General features: G+C 41.0%; 2 protein-coding genes across 2 annotated transcripts; both read left to right on the forward strand.

Annotated features, from left to right (window-relative positions):
- The first annotated feature begins 1292 nt into the window (after nt 1-1292).
- LOC144027320 (antihemorrhagic factor cHLP-B-like) lies at nt 1293-2847 on the forward strand. Its single transcript, XM_077534735.1, has 7 exons — nt 1293-1553; nt 1646-1756; nt 1834-1918; nt 2081-2250; nt 2325-2435; nt 2520-2600; nt 2660-2847. The coding sequence occupies exons 1-7, from the start codon at nt 1350-1352 to the stop codon at nt 2801-2803; spliced, it is 906 nt and encodes a 301-aa protein (XP_077390861.1). The 5' UTR covers nt 1293-1349; the 3' UTR covers nt 2804-2847.
- Nucleotides 2848-3950: 1103 nt separating this feature from the next.
- On the forward strand, nt 3951-16938 carry fsd1 (fibronectin type III and SPRY domain containing 1). Its single transcript, XM_077534743.1, has 13 exons — nt 3951-4215; nt 5795-5890; nt 5980-6111; nt 6183-6284; nt 6468-6490; nt 6819-6940; nt 7517-7726; nt 7866-7964; nt 8043-8190; nt 11610-11692; nt 11775-12026; nt 13932-14020; nt 14095-16938. The coding sequence occupies exons 1-13, from the start codon at nt 4201-4203 to the stop codon at nt 14203-14205; spliced, it is 1482 nt and encodes a 493-aa protein (XP_077390869.1). The 5' UTR covers nt 3951-4200; the 3' UTR covers nt 14206-16938.
- Nucleotides 16939-17470: the final 532 nt, after the last annotated feature.

The raw sequence follows: 17470 nt of genomic DNA on the forward strand, positions 1-17470 counted from the left end.
GTTTGCAAACCAGTCTGATTTGATGCCCTTAATCAGTGAGGATTGCAATCGAACAATCTCTCAAATGTACTTAACATAAGGGGTGTGATCAATAACCTGTATTGGCAGTGACGGGGGCGACCGGCCTAGATTTATCACTTAATTCCATGAAACGCATACTGCACTTCTGTAACTCGACTTGTTTAGATTAAAAAACAAAAACTTGCACAATAGTAAACATCACACATGAACAGGAAAAGTAAGGCAATGGCTATTTGGGATGTACCATTCTATTTCAATCTGGGTCAGTGGACATTACCACTTGCTGTCTTAAGGTTTTTTTTTTATTTTGTTTTTTTTGCTTTATTTTTTTAACATGGTATCGCACTGCAGAGTTGAACATGACAAGCAAGTGTTACAACAGCTTGACTTTTATGAAATGTAGAAAATTAAAATTCTACGCTATGAATTTCTTGCAATTTTAAACTACTGTTTTCAGAATTATTTTCTTAAACTATAAAGCAATCAATTCTCAAGATTCCGACTGTCTTAAAACATTTTCTTGGGCAAGTTTTTTTTTTTTTTTTTTCCCCCCTCTGGGAAAAAAAAAATTAAACTGTTACTGTATAAAGTTTAGTGCAGCATACCTTTTTGCCAATCTTTTCACCAGTAAATAACCCATTTGGTCTTTCACGAGCATCAATGTTTTTATAAATAAGTAAATTTTCATTTGCAATTTAGCAGTCGAGTACTTGTTTCAATCTCAAAGTCCATTCAGCTTTCATTAGTGGAAGTGTTTTTTTCCAATTTACCATAATCGTCTTGAATGTGCAAAATATATCTTTCTTTGATGTTCATTTGTTACATTCTCTGGGCATAATCCCAACATATACAACATATGATTCATAGGGGCATATACATCCAAATTAATAATCTTCCTCATCGCCTTAAAAAAAATCTACTTATAAAACATGAAAAATATTTCAATTAATATTACATTTTGAAACAAAGTTCGATAAGTTTCTTTTGAGGTACCTCCCCCCATAAAAAATAAAAATAAAAAAATAAAAATCAAAGCCAGTTTGTTTTCTTCTTCTTGTCTAGTTTATTTGGCAGGCGGCATTAATTTACTGCCACCTATCAGAATAAGTTTTCTTTCCTTCCGAATGCTCACCTCACCTGATGTGAATGAGTCATAACCACCTGATTGATGGAAAGCAGGCCCACACTAATTAGAAACAAGTGTCAGTCCTTCATCCTCCACTGTGATTGGTTGTCAAAACTCCTCAGCCAGGTTAAAGTGCGAGCGCGTCTGTTCTTCCCGTCATTGTCTCTGCTTGTCTGCTACTTTCCGGTCTTTCTGTGTCATAATGAGGGCTCGCTTATTTGCACTTTTGCTGTGGTGTGCTGGAGCTTTTTCTGGCCTTCTTGCAGATTCATCTTTGCCGGCGATCAACTGTACCAAAGAAAGTGCGGCGGAGGCGGCAAGGCTTGGCGTCCAATACATCAATGGAAAGCACAAGCATGGCTTCAGGTTCAAGCTGCAGGAGGTTCAGAGCAGCAAATATTTTCAGGTTAGCACTTAGCATTTACTGTTATTTTAGTTTTATAGTGAAGTTTTGGGTAGTGCAACTCCTGCATCAATGCTGTCTGTCCCTCCCTGCAGCTATCAGGAGGTTGCCACATTGATGTTAATGTGAAGCTGGTGCAGACCAAATGTCACTTCACCAACCCCAAACCTGAGGACCAATGTGAGCTTTGGAGACGGGATGAACGGGTAAATTTTCAACTTGTTCCGAAACATTACAGCAGCTGATGTAGATGACTCGCTAAATGTAAAGGTGTGTGCTTTAGGGTGCGGTGGCAACCTGCAGCATCGAGTTTTGGGTCATGTGGGGTGTGGCCAAAGTCACCAGATACGAATGCACAACCAGACCAGGTTACACCATAACTTTATATAGACTGTTTGACTTGTACAGTGTCAAAGTGCCTCAAAATGATCTCTAGATTAAAAATGTCACGCTTCAAATAAAACTAATGCGTTCTGCTGTGAACTGAATATGCACCCTTTTATGCTGACATGCCACCTTTTTGTGTCCAGAGCTTACCAACGAGGAGCTGATCACAATTTGTCCCAACTGCCCCTTGTCATTACCTCTTGATGACCCAACAGCCGTGATGGCGGTAAATGATGCTGTGGTCAAGTTCAACAGGGATGACAAAAACCTGAATTACTTTATGCTGATGGAAATTGCTCATGCAACTGTGGAGGTGACGATTGCTTTGGTTTTCCTTTTGTTTGCTAAATCACACCAGCCTTCCTTTTTAATACAACCCTGTTGCAGTATGCAACGATTGGTGAAATTACTCATCTCCAGTTGGCCCTGGTGGAGACCACGTGTCCGAGACAAACAGAGAAGCCTTTTGCCTGCACACCGCGGTGTGCTAACAGAGCTGTAAGTTAGCTTTGAGTTTTAAAGCTGCTGCAATCATCACAAATGTGTCGTTTTGAATTTGTCAACATGACATGTCCCCTAAAGATTCACGCCTTTTGCCGAACCACCTATTACAACGTGCACAGACAACTGGGAGAACTTAAGTGTGAATTATATCCACCAAAAGTAAGTCTATAACATGTATTTGTATACATGGAGCACTTCATTGTTTCTCTTCTCCACAGAATCTGGCCCCCCACCCGGCTGGTGTGCCAGAGCCTGTTTGCAAGCCCTTGTTCCACCAAAGTCCGGAAGCTTGTGTTTGCAAGGACCAACTGAGGAAACCTGAGCCGTCCATTCACCATATTTGTCCCTTCCCACTTCAGTGATGTCAACTTGATTGTAGTAAAAATAAAGTTGCTATGCTGCCACATTTCTCATCTGTTAACCCTTATTTTAAGCAATCCGTTTAGCACTTATCAGTGTTGAGGTCTGTTAACCCAAATTGCCTACTACAGTGGCTCAACTTTTGATTCATTCCTGGATCACATTTGTAATTGAAAACATTTAATGTAGTGCACACCTAAGTGCAGAATGGCTTTGCGCTGTTGGAAAGTGACTAACATTGCCACAATCAGGGCTAGAAAGTAGCCTGCCACAGGTGGTTCGACTTAACTGGCAGGTGAAGGGGCATCTATCTGTTTAGAAGCACCTGTGACTGAAGTCAAATTGTTTCATGGTTTGTTCTTTCTGGACATGGATTCCACAACTCTTGTCACAATTTAGCTTCTGAGGCCTTAATACTGCAACTCTCCACCCACCACTGGTCACTCTCGTCACCTGAGCAATAGGCTATTTGCCAAACTGAAAAGCATTGATCATTGTCTTACAACTGCCAGACCAACCTGATGCAATCATGTGAATGCTAGCCTGTTAAGCATCTGAACTGGATGAAATTGGCATCCTCTGACTTAGGAGAAGAAACTGTTTTTAGACTACTTGAGACTCCTGTCTGAAAATTTGTTACAGGTGCGGTGATGGACATAACCTCAAGACCACTGTACCAAAAAGGGGCAACCAGTAAAAGTAAAACCTGGGAGGTGGTGTTTGGGGAGGAACATCGGTTATTAAATTTTAGAACAAAACTGGGGTGACACATTTCTGATGGTGCTATTGCATCCATACACCCAGTGTAGCGCCATCCCTGAAGCAAAGATGGAATAAAAATTTGCTTTTCATCCAAGGAAATGGGCAGGTGCTTGTGCAACAGTGGATATGAATCACGATACCTGATGAGTCTAATTGTGCTGGTTCACGTGTAAATGAATAACAGACTTAATTAGCATTGTCCTATTTTAGATTTGATTTTTGTTTTAACATTAATGCACTATAGTTAGTTTTTTTTAAATACTTAGTTACTCTTATTTATAAAGAGGCCACATTTTAGTTTGACTTATACTCTTCTAAAGTAACAGTACGCGAGTACATTTTTTTTTAATAGACGCTATCCTCTGCTGTCTCTTTTTTTCCCGTAAGGTCCCTGAAGGTAGCATCACGCCCAGCCGCAGCGGGAAACCCACAATCCACCAGTGACGCATGCGCGTTAGGCTTCGCGGCCCGAAAGGCGTTGCTGCTCGCTTGGTGTCGGTCTGAAAGATGCGTCGCACCCCGGCAGCATCAGTACCAACTCCGCCGTGCTAATTCCCGGAAAGCTGGGCCGGACCAGATTAGAAACCGGCGGTGCTGTTTTGCGGCTCGACGGGAGCTGTAGTCCCGGGACGCCGAGATGGGAGACCAGAAGGTGAGCCCGAGTGCGAGGAACAGGTGTCTCCGACTGGGGGAGGACATTTGAGGGCGTAGCGTACAAAGGAAAGAGGGCGAGAAGGCGGACTTTGTTGTTGGCCACAACCTTCAATGAATGACAGACATTCTGCTTTATACTATATTTTTTTACTATTGTCGTTTGTGTTACGGTTAAATTGGCGTCGTTGGTCACGAACGGCCTGCCTCTCCCAACATGGACGTAGTCGTCAACAGTGACTGTCTTCCCGCTTTTTAAATGCTAGATCGGAGGGGACACGTCGTAGTTACTAGTTACCGCTGGTTTACATGTTATTCTTCGCTGTGTCATTGAATGCGGTTGTTCCACTTCAATGGCTGCTCATCTGCATAATTAAATTATGAATGCGCATCCTTGCGGCCGTGAAGTGGCCTCTTCTGTGCTCAGGTCAGGTGGCGTCAGCCAATCAGGACAAAGAAAATCAGTCACGTGGCCGAAGGAGCCTCCAAGGCAACGTGACTCACCTAAACACATCAGTAGGACACACGAATGTATCAGACGTTTTATTTTAGTCCTCCTCCCTTTTGACATAGGTACAGTGCCGTAAACCTCACTGATATTACTCACTTATATTCAAGGTCTGTCTGTACAAGCATCAAGAATACTGCAAATGGTTGCACAACATGCTTCTATTTATGATTTTTTCCTGTGGCAGGGGTGTGCAGAGGGGGGCCTAGGTGGGGCACACCCCCTCTCCAAGGACATACATGCACACTTCCAGTGCATTTGTTCCCCCAAAATCAATCCAACTGTAAGCCATTTTTTTAGATTAATGTAAAATGAGTAGGGAAGTGAATTATTTTTTTCGTTTTAAACTTTTTAGATCAGTGCATTCGCAGTGTATATGTTCACAGACACAAAAATAAAGCATACCAAATAAAGAGCAGTGTCCCTAATCTGTTATGTCTCGGGGCTGCTTTTCTAAATCTGGCAGGGTGTATTGAATCTGTGCAAGGTACAATAACATTTAAAAACTAGTATCAATCATTCTGGAGAGAAAATCTGCTGATCTGCTACATTGACGCTGTACGTGTCTTGCCAGATATCCAATATGTGCCTTTTACTTCTTTTTTTTTTAATACTCGATATAGATATAAATATAAATCCACAGGAAGTTAGCATGAAGTGAGCGCATTCATTTTAAGCAGAAAGTGTTTTTGTCCATCTTTTACGAGTGTTTCCCATGTTATGGTAGTCAGAGCCTTTTCGCCAGAGTCAAAGTGACACTGATTTGGATCTCTTATGACTGATGTCGTGTGTTTGTGTCGCATCAGTTGATGGTGTGTGATGAGCATCAAGAGTGAAGATGTAGACTGCCGAGTTAGCTTGTAACAATAGGCACTGACTGGCTATCTCCCATACTTGGATTTTATTGACATTCAGTGACTAATACGTTTAAGTTAAAGTTAAAGTTAATCAAGAAGGGTTTGTTTCTTAAGGATTCATGTTAGACAAATTAACCTCTAGTTAAACTTGTATTACCATTATTAATGATAAAATGTTTTGGAAAAAATAAATTGAGTGCTTTTCTTTCCTGCAGGAATCTCTGCGTAAAATCACCCACACACTGGCCACCAAGAATGATGAGATCTCAAATTTTGTCTGCAGCCTCAAGCAGAGCCTGGACAACCTGGAGGTAAGGAAACATGAGCGGTGGATGAGTGAACACGAATATAAAGGTGGGCAGTCTTAACCTGTCATCCTTCATTTTTCCTTCTCCGCCAGGCCAACTCCGCCCGAGTGCAGGAGGACCTGGAGTCCGAGTTCAACTCCCTCCACTCGGTTCTGGATGAGATGAAGGAGAACATGTTGACGCGCATTAAACAGGAACGAGCCAGCCGCACGTACGAGCTGCAGGTAATAGTGAAAAATTGCCTCGGGGGCAATTACCTAGCATAGCATCCCTATATTTTTGTCTCATCACTCAGAGTCAGCTGAGCGCCTGTTCCAAAGCGCTGGAGAGTTCGGAGGAGCTGCTGGAGCTTGCCAATCACACGCTTTGCTCCTCAGGGACGGACGGCTTCACGCAGGTATCTCGCGCAAGTGTTGGCCCGTAGCGCACTAACATAAAACAAAACAGCGCTTCTCCTCACTGTGGCGTCAGCAAGCTGCCAGCGTTATGTTTTGTTGTAAATGTGACCTCAACAATCATGGACGACAAACTCAGTTGTCTCTTCGCTTCGTATCTCCTCTCTCCTACTCTTCCCCTCCAGGCAGCCAAAGACATTAAGGATAGGTATTGTACTCAGCCATCCATTGCTTCCATTTTGTTCTTTTTGCCCTTATGTAACCAGCCATCTCATTTGATAGCGTGCATGCGTTCAAAATGTAGTCACCCTTTTCTTAGACAATAAGCACTTTGGTAACTTTCCATTCAAGAGCCTTTTTGTTGTGGTGTTGTACCGTCCCGTGTCAACTCGTCCCCACCCCCTGCCTCCCTGGATGAATGCTCCCCCCTTCTAGCTCCGCCTACCAGCGCCCATCAGGGCAATGCGCTCAGTGGTAGTCCTGGCTAGCGTCCACGCGTCTTCCTGTGTTTTGTGACACTCCTCTCTTGTCGGCAGCGTGACGATGGCTCCGGCCTTCCGCCTCTCCCTGAAGGCCAAAGCCAGTGACAACATGAGCCATTTGATGGTGGACTTCAGCCAGGAGAAGGCCCTGCTGCAGGGCCTCAAGTTTCTTCCAGGTCTGCGTTATTTTTTGTGTAGGGTCTGAACCCCTGTTAGGCTCGAGACCGAGCCCTGCCGCAAATGGTGCAAAAAGGGTAGTAATTGTTGCCCCTCCAAAAATGTTTATATTTGCCTATACTGTGTTCCCTAGTTTATCACGTTTTTTTTTTTTTTAACAGCGTGCTTTTTGGTTTATTTTTGGTTTTTGCGCGGCCGTATCTCTTGAATCCTACGTCCGACAGGGGACATACGGGCATCTATTTTTATTTTTATTTATTTATTTATTTAACGCAGATTTCCATTATCGCGGGTAATTTTTGGAACGTAACACCCGTGATAAATGAATGAACACTGTAATAATATTTTGAGAAATCTATATACCAAAAAACATTTTCCTCTTACATTACCCTTAAAAACCATTTGGTTAGATGAAACTCCACAAGTAGAAACGTAACTTACTTACTTAACCTACGAGTGAGTCATGTTATGAATTAAAAATAAATTACACTTCTTTGCCAAGAAGCAAAAATAAATCACATGTAAGTGTAAGTCATCCTCTCATTGACTCCAATCATTTTTCATTGGCGTCACAGTTCCGGCAACGCCGGAGATCCAAGTTTCCGAGTGCCAGGTGTGCGACAACACCGTGACCGTCGCCTGGACACTGGCGGAGGCCGACAGCAAAATAGACCACTACATCCTGGAGCACCGGCGGACCAACCATGAGGGTCCGCCGCGCATCAGAGAGGACTTTCCCTGGATGGTTGTGGAGGGCATACGGGAGATGGAGCACATGCTTACAGGTTGGCTAAGGATTGTAAAGACTAGGGGTGGGAATTGGAAAGAAGCTCACGATACATTGTAAATGAGAAGCTGTTTTCAATTTCTTTACCTGGTTACACAAAGGAAATTATTATTATACTTTGGTTACGTTCTTATCAGGTCTGCGCTTTGACACACGCTTCATGACGTTCAGGGTGAGGGCGTGTAACAAGGCTGTGGCGGGAGATTTCTCCGAGCCCGTTACACTAGAAACCCACGGTGAGTACATGAGGGGCTCCTGAAAATCAAAGCAGCAAGCTCCGACTATCGGTTAGCTCTCCCTTGTTTGTCCCCCAGCGTTCACTTTTAAACTGGACTCGGCCTCGGCCCACCAGAACTTGAAGATAGAGGACCTGAACGTGGAGTGGGATGGCAGCGGTGGAAAGATTCAGGACATTCGCAAAGAGAAGACTCGAACCAGCTCGCCCATGCAGTCTCCAGCCAGGTGTGTCTGTCTTAGGGAGTGCCGAAAACCATAGACCATGGGCTAGCGTCCCAGAATATGTTCACATCATTTCAGCTTCAACATTACCTTTAAAATACATAAATTACCCTTAAAGATGATTTGTTTTAGAAAAAAATCAATATTCCCAATGTCAAGCAGTAAGAGACTCTTGTTTTTTGCCTTGAGCTGAGAGTAGAACTATACACTTACATTGAATACGCTCCATGACTCAAAAACCTCAGGTTAAATTTAGAGACTCCTTGACATAGAAAGCTCTTAGTCTCTCAGTTAGTATGTATCACTTCAACATATTTGCTTGACACTAATTACTATGTTCCTGTTAGCCAGCCTGTTGGCACCATCTTGTGTTGTCTTAGGGCATTACAGAAAGAGCACAGAATACAGAGAACCTCAAATCTGTTTTTCAGCAATTAGTTGAAAAAACGCCAATAGGTGAATTCCTGATTCCTGAGTTCACTTTTGGGCTAAAATGTTACAAGCAAATGAAAGAAATGATCCATCCATCCATTTTCTTGACCGCTTATTTCTCACAAGGGTCGCGGGGGGTGCTGGTGCCCATCTCTGGGCAGTAGGCGGGGGACACCCTGGACTGGTTGCCAGCCAATCGCAGGGCACACAGAGACGAACAACCAGCCACACTCACAAGCACACCTAGGGACAATTCGGAGCGCCCAATTAACCTGCCATGCATGTCTTTGGAATGTGGGAGGAGACCGGAGTACCCGGAGAAGACCCACGCGGGCACGGGGAGAACATGCTGAAAGAAATGATATGCATTGATTTTTGTCATATTTTTTTTTTTATTCGCTTTTTTTTCCCCCATACATCATTTTATTGGTTCTGGGTCTTGAGCTGGAAAAACCCACAAAGATGCCGGTTAACACAAGCTTGGCTGGCAAAAGCAACTTATGCTGGCTCAAAAGCGAATGCAGGATGCAAAACAACAACAACAAAATATTTGGCAAGATATTTTGTGGTGAGTGGAATGTACGTGGCCTTCATTCCACACATCTCAGATGTCATTGTCCTCATACAAGTGAGCATTGACGTGGAAGGGACTTACTTGGAAGCTTATATCTTTAGTTTAACCTGAGAGGATTAAAACAGCTCATGGAAAATTTTGTGTTACAGGAATTGCAACATTGTGCAAGTAACCTACATTACAGTCCATACTTTAGTTTTTGGGCCACAGTTCGCCGCATTTTTTGCAAGGAAAACAACTTTTTTGCTCTCTCAAAATTACCTATTTTGCTTGTCATCAAAAATAAGATACAGTAACTTACTTTATTGTTACTAGTTTTTAGCAAAGTTTTATGTGCTTTTGTCTAACATTGATGTTTCTGAATGTCAGTGAAGGAATCATTAATGCACTGTTTTTCATGTGTGTGCCTTGAACGCAACTCAAGTCTGAAGTGAAAAAACATTTGTAAGCCCATTTATAAATTATAGTCAAAAGGCAAATTCCGTCATTTATGCCTTGGAACTGCAACGTTAGCTTTTCGAGTCGCTCGACTATTGTGTGTCCAGCAAGCGTTACATCTGGATACGAACATCAGAGAAGCTTCCTTAAAAGTACGACACATATTTTGAGCAGCACTTGCTCACTGCCAAAGGTGTGTTTTCACACCCTCGTTATATTCAGCTTTAAAAAATGAAAAGAGTCCACATCGGATTTAAATGAAGCAGTTGCTTCTAACAGTCTTACAATGTCAGTGTAAGCAGTGAAAAACAGTGTAAACTAACTTTGAAGCCGTAGCAGTTATAATTGTGAGCGGAGTGAACGCGCAAAAGAAACACACTGAGTGTGTCAATGTGATGTAAATTGCATACTGAAAAACGGAGCGTACTGAACTGTCCCATCGCAAATGAATTCACGAGCAGAAAGGTGTAGAGCAAGTCAGGCAGATGTCATTGTCACCACTAAATTTCAGTCTTGATGTGTTAGGGATTTTTAGTTTTAACTTGTATAATAAATATTTTATGCAAAGTTTTTGTTTCACAGGAATTACAGCATTTTTCATTTTTCATCAGTTGACTAAATACTGGGGCAGCACAGGGTGGAGCCAGTCAGGCAGGTGTGACGTTACAAGTCAGTCTTGGCATTCAAAGCATTTTAAAACCGGGTATTTTTAAATCGTATGTCATGAAAATAAGTCATATTTGGAATTGCAACATATTTTATTCATGAATACAAACCAGTGGTGGCACGATGTCGAGCAAGGAAGTGGAAACAAATATTTGTAGTTAAAACTCACATTTAAAAAAAAACAACTTATGTAACGGCTTTGTTTTACAGGTAATGCTTTTTTTTTTTTTTTTTTTTTTTTTTTTTAAGGTTGCATGCTACACCATTTAAAAAAAATATTTGATTTCCTCTTATCAGGTTGGCGAGATAATTTGGGTTGGAAATACCCAAAGTGCCCTTTTTCAAGCTAGTGTCGTCAACACCTGGCAGATTTGTCATTAGTATATTTGATATGTAAATAAAAGATCTCTGTTCTCCTTAGTTTGTCTATAGACACATCTTTGCCCTTATTGGTAGTACGCCATATTTCATCATCTAGCCTTGATTATTTTCCTATTGGAGAGTGTTTGCTGCCTGCTAATGCTATAGTAGGTAGGCTGTAGGGAAAAAAAAAAGATTAAAACTACCACATAAGAACAACCCAAACAATTTCAATATAGAAACTCAAAAATGAAATAGGCCTTTTAAAAAGTATTTTCCCATGAGTTTAATTAAAGGGAAGTCAAGTAGAACATTTTCTTTAAAATGATATGTTCTATGCGCCCCTGCTTGTCGAAACGCTGTATAGTATTCTGATTAATAATGTGATTTTGGGATATGAATTAAGCAGTTGCTCTTTGGCACGGTCATATCATTTTCAGTCAACAGCAAGTGGCAAAATGGAATGGATAAAAATGGGTGTATTTTGCTGCTTAATTCATATTCCACTAATACAATATTAATCGGAATATGGTGTTTAGATTAGTGGGGCTTGCATAGAACATATTTATGTAAAGAATTTTTTTGACTTGTCTTCCCCTTTAAGAGTTTCACTTGACTTGAATTACTAAAGTAAAAGAAGTTTTCTACCGTATTCTAATTTATGGTGATTTATTTCGCTATTTATTACATGTTCTAGAACATATTAAACAGCCCATCATTTCGTTTTCATTCAGATTAAGTTATACTTTTTAAAAGTAAGTTCTACTTCATAATTGTAGGGGGAGCTCTTGACAAAACATTCTCGACTGCTACTATCAAGTTGGCTGGAAGCCGTAAAAAGGAGCATCAAAATGGTGCGTCCTTGAATGGGTGGAATTGATCCTGTAGGTCAGGTATGGGCAACTGCAAGAGCATTTGAAAACGGCTATCATTTTGTCTCCTGTGTCTTCAGGTCGGCGCTGATGTCGCCCAAGAGAGCCCCGACAGCCCGACCCAACAGAGACCGCTTCACAGCAGAGTCATATACAGTGCTGGGTAAGGACAACAACAACAAAAAAAAACAGTGAAAACATATCTGACATGATTAACGCTGACATCTGGATCATTCTAACCATAGCTGACACAGCCATCGATGCCGGCCAGCAGTACTGGGAGGTGCGCTTCGACAAGGAGAGTAAGGCCTTCGCCGTGGGCGTGGCCGTGCGCAGCCTGGGCCGCTTCGACCAGCTGGGGAAGAGCAGCGCTTCCTGGTGCATCCATCTGAACAACTGGCTCCAGCAGAGCCTCACCGCCAAGCACAACAACAAGGCCCGGACGCTGGACTGCCCCATCCCGAGCAGTATAGGAGTCTACTGTAACTACGACGAAGGTACTTTTTATGTGGAATTTCCCCCATTCAGCCGTAATGAAGAATGTTGGCTTTATTTGGCAACCTCCAAAACTGGAACACAATCTGTTACTTTGACCAGTTTTCTCAGATTCTCAATCAAAATTTGCTGATCTCACTCATTGATGATCGGAATCTGCAGCATAAAACCCTGATTGGAACACTTCTACTTAGAAGATATTAAACCATTTGCTTTTACTTTAGCTAAGCTCTAACATGAATATTCAATCCTTTTTTATAATACTGGTAAATGTATTGCTTGTATACATTTAAATGTGATTTTGACCCAAAAAAATAAAATAATGCTTATTAAATCGCAATCACAATATTAAGGGGAAAAAAAATCGCAATTAGATTTTCCAAACCGTTTAAGCCCTAATTACAAATGGTATCAAATCTCAAAATAAACATTCTTTAAAAAAAATAAAAAAAAATAAAAACGATTGGCTCGTGGTAAAAATCACACAATCACTATAGGAAAAAAACAAACAAAAATGTGATGGGGTTATAGTCCATCCATGCATGACATTTATGCATTGGAACAACATGGGATTTGAGGGCATTGTGACGTTGGTCTTAAGTTTAATTTTAATTTAATTAAGTTTAATTTAATTTTAAGCTTTGGCTTCCTTCTGGCCCTTCTCGAACCAAACACTTTGCATGACCTTTTTTGTTTATTTTTTTGTGTGTATTTGTTTGAGATAAATAAAGATCAAATCAAAATTTAAAAATAGAATAAAGAATTAGTCTTGAAATTGAATTTGCCTTAAGCAAATATTAATAGCTTCAGAACAAAACACTTTTTAAATGCTCTTTTGTCTATAATGGCAATGAAGAGTGCTGTCAAGGTTAAATGATGTGCTACTTCAGGTTTGACGGGGAATTTTTGAATGCCAATATATCTGTCACTTTAGATGGGCATAAGTTAGCAGTTAATCCCAAGTATGAAAAGCATTCCTTCACCCACAGATATCTAATGTTAGCTTCGTCATCACCACCACAGAGTTAATCACCCTTGTCATTTGGTCAAAATCCACTGCTGCAGAAGCAGTTGCTTATTCTTATTCTTAACTCTTTGCCCTCCGCGGTTCAGGTATTAAGTCAACAAATGATTTCATCAGATTTTATTTTGGAGTAACAACAATGGAAGTTGCAAGAAATATCAATAACGAGCGAGGTTACAGATGTGTGAATATTCTAGTTAACTCATTCACTCCCAGCCATTTTCACTGAAGCAATCCCCTTTGCTCCCAGCTGTTTTACTGGATTTTGACTGATTTTGCAAGGCCCACAGAATATTGTGTTCTATTGCTACAAAAACATGGAACCTACCAAAAGAAAGATTATAGTCTCTTCTTTAATCAGGACAAAAAAAAAAAACTATATTTGTATTTATTTATGTTTTGAAGCAATTAGAATTAGAATATAGCTAAGTTTACTCATTATTCACAAACCTGTTGAAAACACTGGGGGGGGGGCTCTCCTGCCAACTGCTGGCTGTTTTTTGTAATGACTACCATTGCTTTAAGCGACCTCTTCAGGTCAGAGGCTGCATCAAGGCCTTCTGTATGCAGTATAAAATAAAATAAAAAAACAAAACAAAACATGAAAAACGTATAAATACGTTTTTGGGATCATGGCAACAATTAAAATAGAACGTGTTCAATCGTTTTTGGGAGCAAATAAGTTAAAAGGGGTGAATTTGCTTTAGTTACATTGCTAGCATGATTTGAATGCAGTCAGTAAGTAGTAAATCACATTACAACAATAACGCAAACAAATCTGTGGCTTTATCACTTCAATTTTCGTGTTTCATGAAATAATATGTAAACATGTGGACTGTACTTCACTCTTACTACCACTTCATGTACTCATCATGGCTGCCAGGCATGCTGTCCTTCTTCAACGCCAAAACCAAGCAGCTGATGCACACCTTCAGGACCAAGTTCCAGCAGCCGCTCATCCCGGCGTTCATGGTGAGAACGATGGGGAAATGGCATGCCTTTAACATCTCCCGCCGGCCGCTCACCGTACTTGTACTCCTTGGCAGGTGTGGAACGGCAGTTTCTCGGTGGTGACGGGCCTGCAGGTCCCCAGCGTGGTGCAGAGCGGTCAACGGAAGAACAGCGGCACCAGCAGCTCCAACGCCAGCCTCACCTAGAGCCCCCAGCCCGTCTCCTCCAGCACACCATCAAACCTCCACCCACCCCACTGCATGACTGCAGTCGCTGGCGGCGTTATTCGTCCGTCCCTCGGCCCGCCACGGCAGAAGAGTTGGTATTAACATGCCGCATGCGCGCCACACGGGCGCTTTCTTGGCTCGTCTCGCGGGTCCAACTCCGTCCCATGACTTAGCGCTGGCCGCTGCCCTTTTTCTTAAAGCCCTCCTTCACTCTCTCCCTGTGCCTTTCTTCTCATTTCCGCATCGTCGCTGCGAGAGAGACGCCCTCTCCATTTCACGTTAAAGCATTTGTCAGTGTTTTCTGTGTTCATGACATTTAGCTTAGTGTTAATTATGCGGCAATCTATTTAATCCGAATTAAAAACTCGCTCTTTGCTAACCAATAGAACGTAGCGCTGATAACTTCCGATTCACACAGCCAGTAACTCTCATTTTGAATCCTACTTGGCACGTTTTCGGCTCTTTTCAGAGCTATGCATCTTGCCACTGTTTGTCCGAACAATAATTCATATTTGCATATTTCAATATTTGATATTGAATCGAAAGCCCCTTTTGCATACAGATCCTGTTAAATTTGGAAAATGTGCGTTTATCCACCTTTGCTTTTTACATGGAACCTTGTGATGTTCTCCCAACTCTGTCATTAACAACAAAGAAGTCGCTTCTTGTCATCAGTCGTTATTTTATTTATTGCTGTTATTATTATTTACTGTAGTATCAGACAGTCACCTATTTTGCACAGAGAGACATCAAAATTCTATCAGCCTTTGTCATCTAACAGAACACATCAACAGTCTTCTAAAGTATTTTTTTTTCTGTTGAAAAAGATCTTGTAAAATTTGACCCCGACATTTATCCTTTTTTTACTTTTTCACGGGACCCAGCAGGATATTGGTGTGACCGTGTTCACAACAGTAACAGATACACTACGTCTAGAAAGTTTTTTTTTTTTTTTTTCTAATTTTAATCAGTATCGGTATGAGTAAGAACTTCTCTTGGGGTAGCATTTACTCACAGAGCCTGCCAAACGGGTCAAAACATAACATACTGCTTTCATCTGTCATTGACTTTATCACGAAACCCAGTGATTAATGCACAACTCTGTCAACAACAGTCACTGCTTCTCCTTTAGTTTTCTCTGTAGTATCGGACAGCTATTTGTTTTACACTGAGGGCCTGTAAAATGGCCGCATGGGAGCCGGAGATGAAAACATGGCATTTAAACCACCTTTGTCTTTTACATAGAACCCAGCGGTATTGCTATACCTCTGTCACTAACAGTCACATCTTACGTTTTGTGTTTTGTTTTTTGATGATCAAAAAGTCAGCACTTTTACACGGAGCGCCTAAGAAACTATACCTAACAAAACATACTAAATTTAAGCCTTTTGACTTTCACACAGAATCCAGCAAAAGTGGGATATTGCTGCTTTCACACTGCACCAGCATATATTATGTAATTCAGCGGTGCCTTGAGATACAAGTTTTATTGGTTATTAAAACGCTTGTATCTCAAATCATCTTTTCCCATTTAAATGAGGAAAAGACAGGTATTTGTTCGAGAATCCTCCCCAAAAAACAACCACAATTGGTGTAATGTGTCTTTTAATGTGGGAGGGGGGGAGGGGGCTCCATAATATTGTACTTTTTAAAAACAGACAGGTAGGCATAAGAGGTACTTAATAATGATATGATGTGATTAAATAGAATTTAACTTTTTTTTTTGTCTCATTCTCGTTAATGCTGCTCTTTTTGGTCTGCTGGTTGGCCACTTGGGGGTGGTCTAAGCCAGATGGATATACTTTTCATTGAGACATTTTGACTTTTCTCATGAGTATGGCACTAATATTTAGCTGTTCCACGTGAAGGATAAAGAATATATGACTAGGTATTGTCTTTCTGTAACGATAGTATTCACTCATTTTGCTTCAACGATCATAGCACCACAATATTTCATATATAGTTTAAATACACAAAGTGCAATTCTGTTTTTTTTTTTTTTTTTTAAATGGAACTGGCAAGTCGAGTCACTCGTATCTCAAGGCACCACTGTACTTATCGGACGGCAGTTACTTTCAATGCAGCAGGGCAGGAGAAGTGAGTGTCGTGTGTTAAACTCGTCAATCTATTCCAAATAAACAAAACAGCGTTACAGACAAACGATGGGGAAATGCCAACTTGTGCAGGCAGTGTAAAAGGGGCTTTAGATGATAACGTTCAATCTCATTTCTAACCATGCTTACAATTGTCTTCTTGTAGAATCAGGGTTTATCTGAGGGCTTAGACATGGAACGTCTTGCCAAGAAAGGATCCGCAAATAGACCAGTAACCTCACCAAACCTCATTCCTGATCTCAGTAAGCACTTTTTTTTGTTTGTTCCGTTTAGTGAAAAGGATCTGTCTGCATGTGTGTCATTTAACAAGCACTGTATGATGTACGACCTGGCCCGATTGGCAAGTGCTGAATAGGCTGCTGGAGTTGGTGTGTATGTGTGTGCGTGCGCGCACTCTGACCTTTGCGCTGCTTCCTCATTGTTGCCCCTTTCTATGTTTGAGATGGGGAAAAATGTACGTGCTTTAAAGAAGCACCCCGCGGGGGAATACTTTTGTTGCATTGACACGCTAGCCAGAATGCCACACCACATTCTGTAAATAGCTCTTTTTTCATATTAACCTGTCACCATTCAGTGGGGTAATAAAGGTGTGAGAGCACTTTTGTCTCGCCTCGTCATTGGAATACGTGATTCAAGGGGTGAATGAAAAAAATGTGACATATGATTAAAGCTGCAGCAGTGAAGCGCACGTACTCACCAACATATTCCATATTAACCTATCATCGATCAAGTCATAAGAGCAGAAATGAGAGTTATAGCTACAATAATATTCAGATTATGTTTAAAGCTAAAAGCACACAGATAACCAAATGTTGACAATATAATTATGAAATCATAATTGTTAAAGCTACAAGAAGTTATGCTCGCGAAATGTTTCACATTGTACTGTCACTACATTTTTTTTTTCTTTTTTTTTCTCATCACCACCGACAGTGGAAATGTATGAAATTATAATAATTAAAGCTGTAAGCTAATATGTCAACTAAATGTAACATTCATACTGGAAGTTTTAATACGAACCAATTATAAAGTAGTGAGGATTAAAATAATTGTGTTGAAAGAAGTGTCAAATAATAATTTAAAGGTGGGTTCAACGATATTTTTTGTGGCTGCATCCCCCGGATGGATCA

The sequence above is a fragment of the Festucalex cinctus genome, chromosome 10 (assembly GCF_051991245.1).
Source record: "Festucalex cinctus isolate MCC-2025b chromosome 10, RoL_Fcin_1.0, whole genome shotgun sequence".
In the NCBI taxonomy this organism is placed as follows: Eukaryota; Metazoa; Chordata; class Actinopteri; order Syngnathiformes; family Syngnathidae; genus Festucalex; species Festucalex cinctus.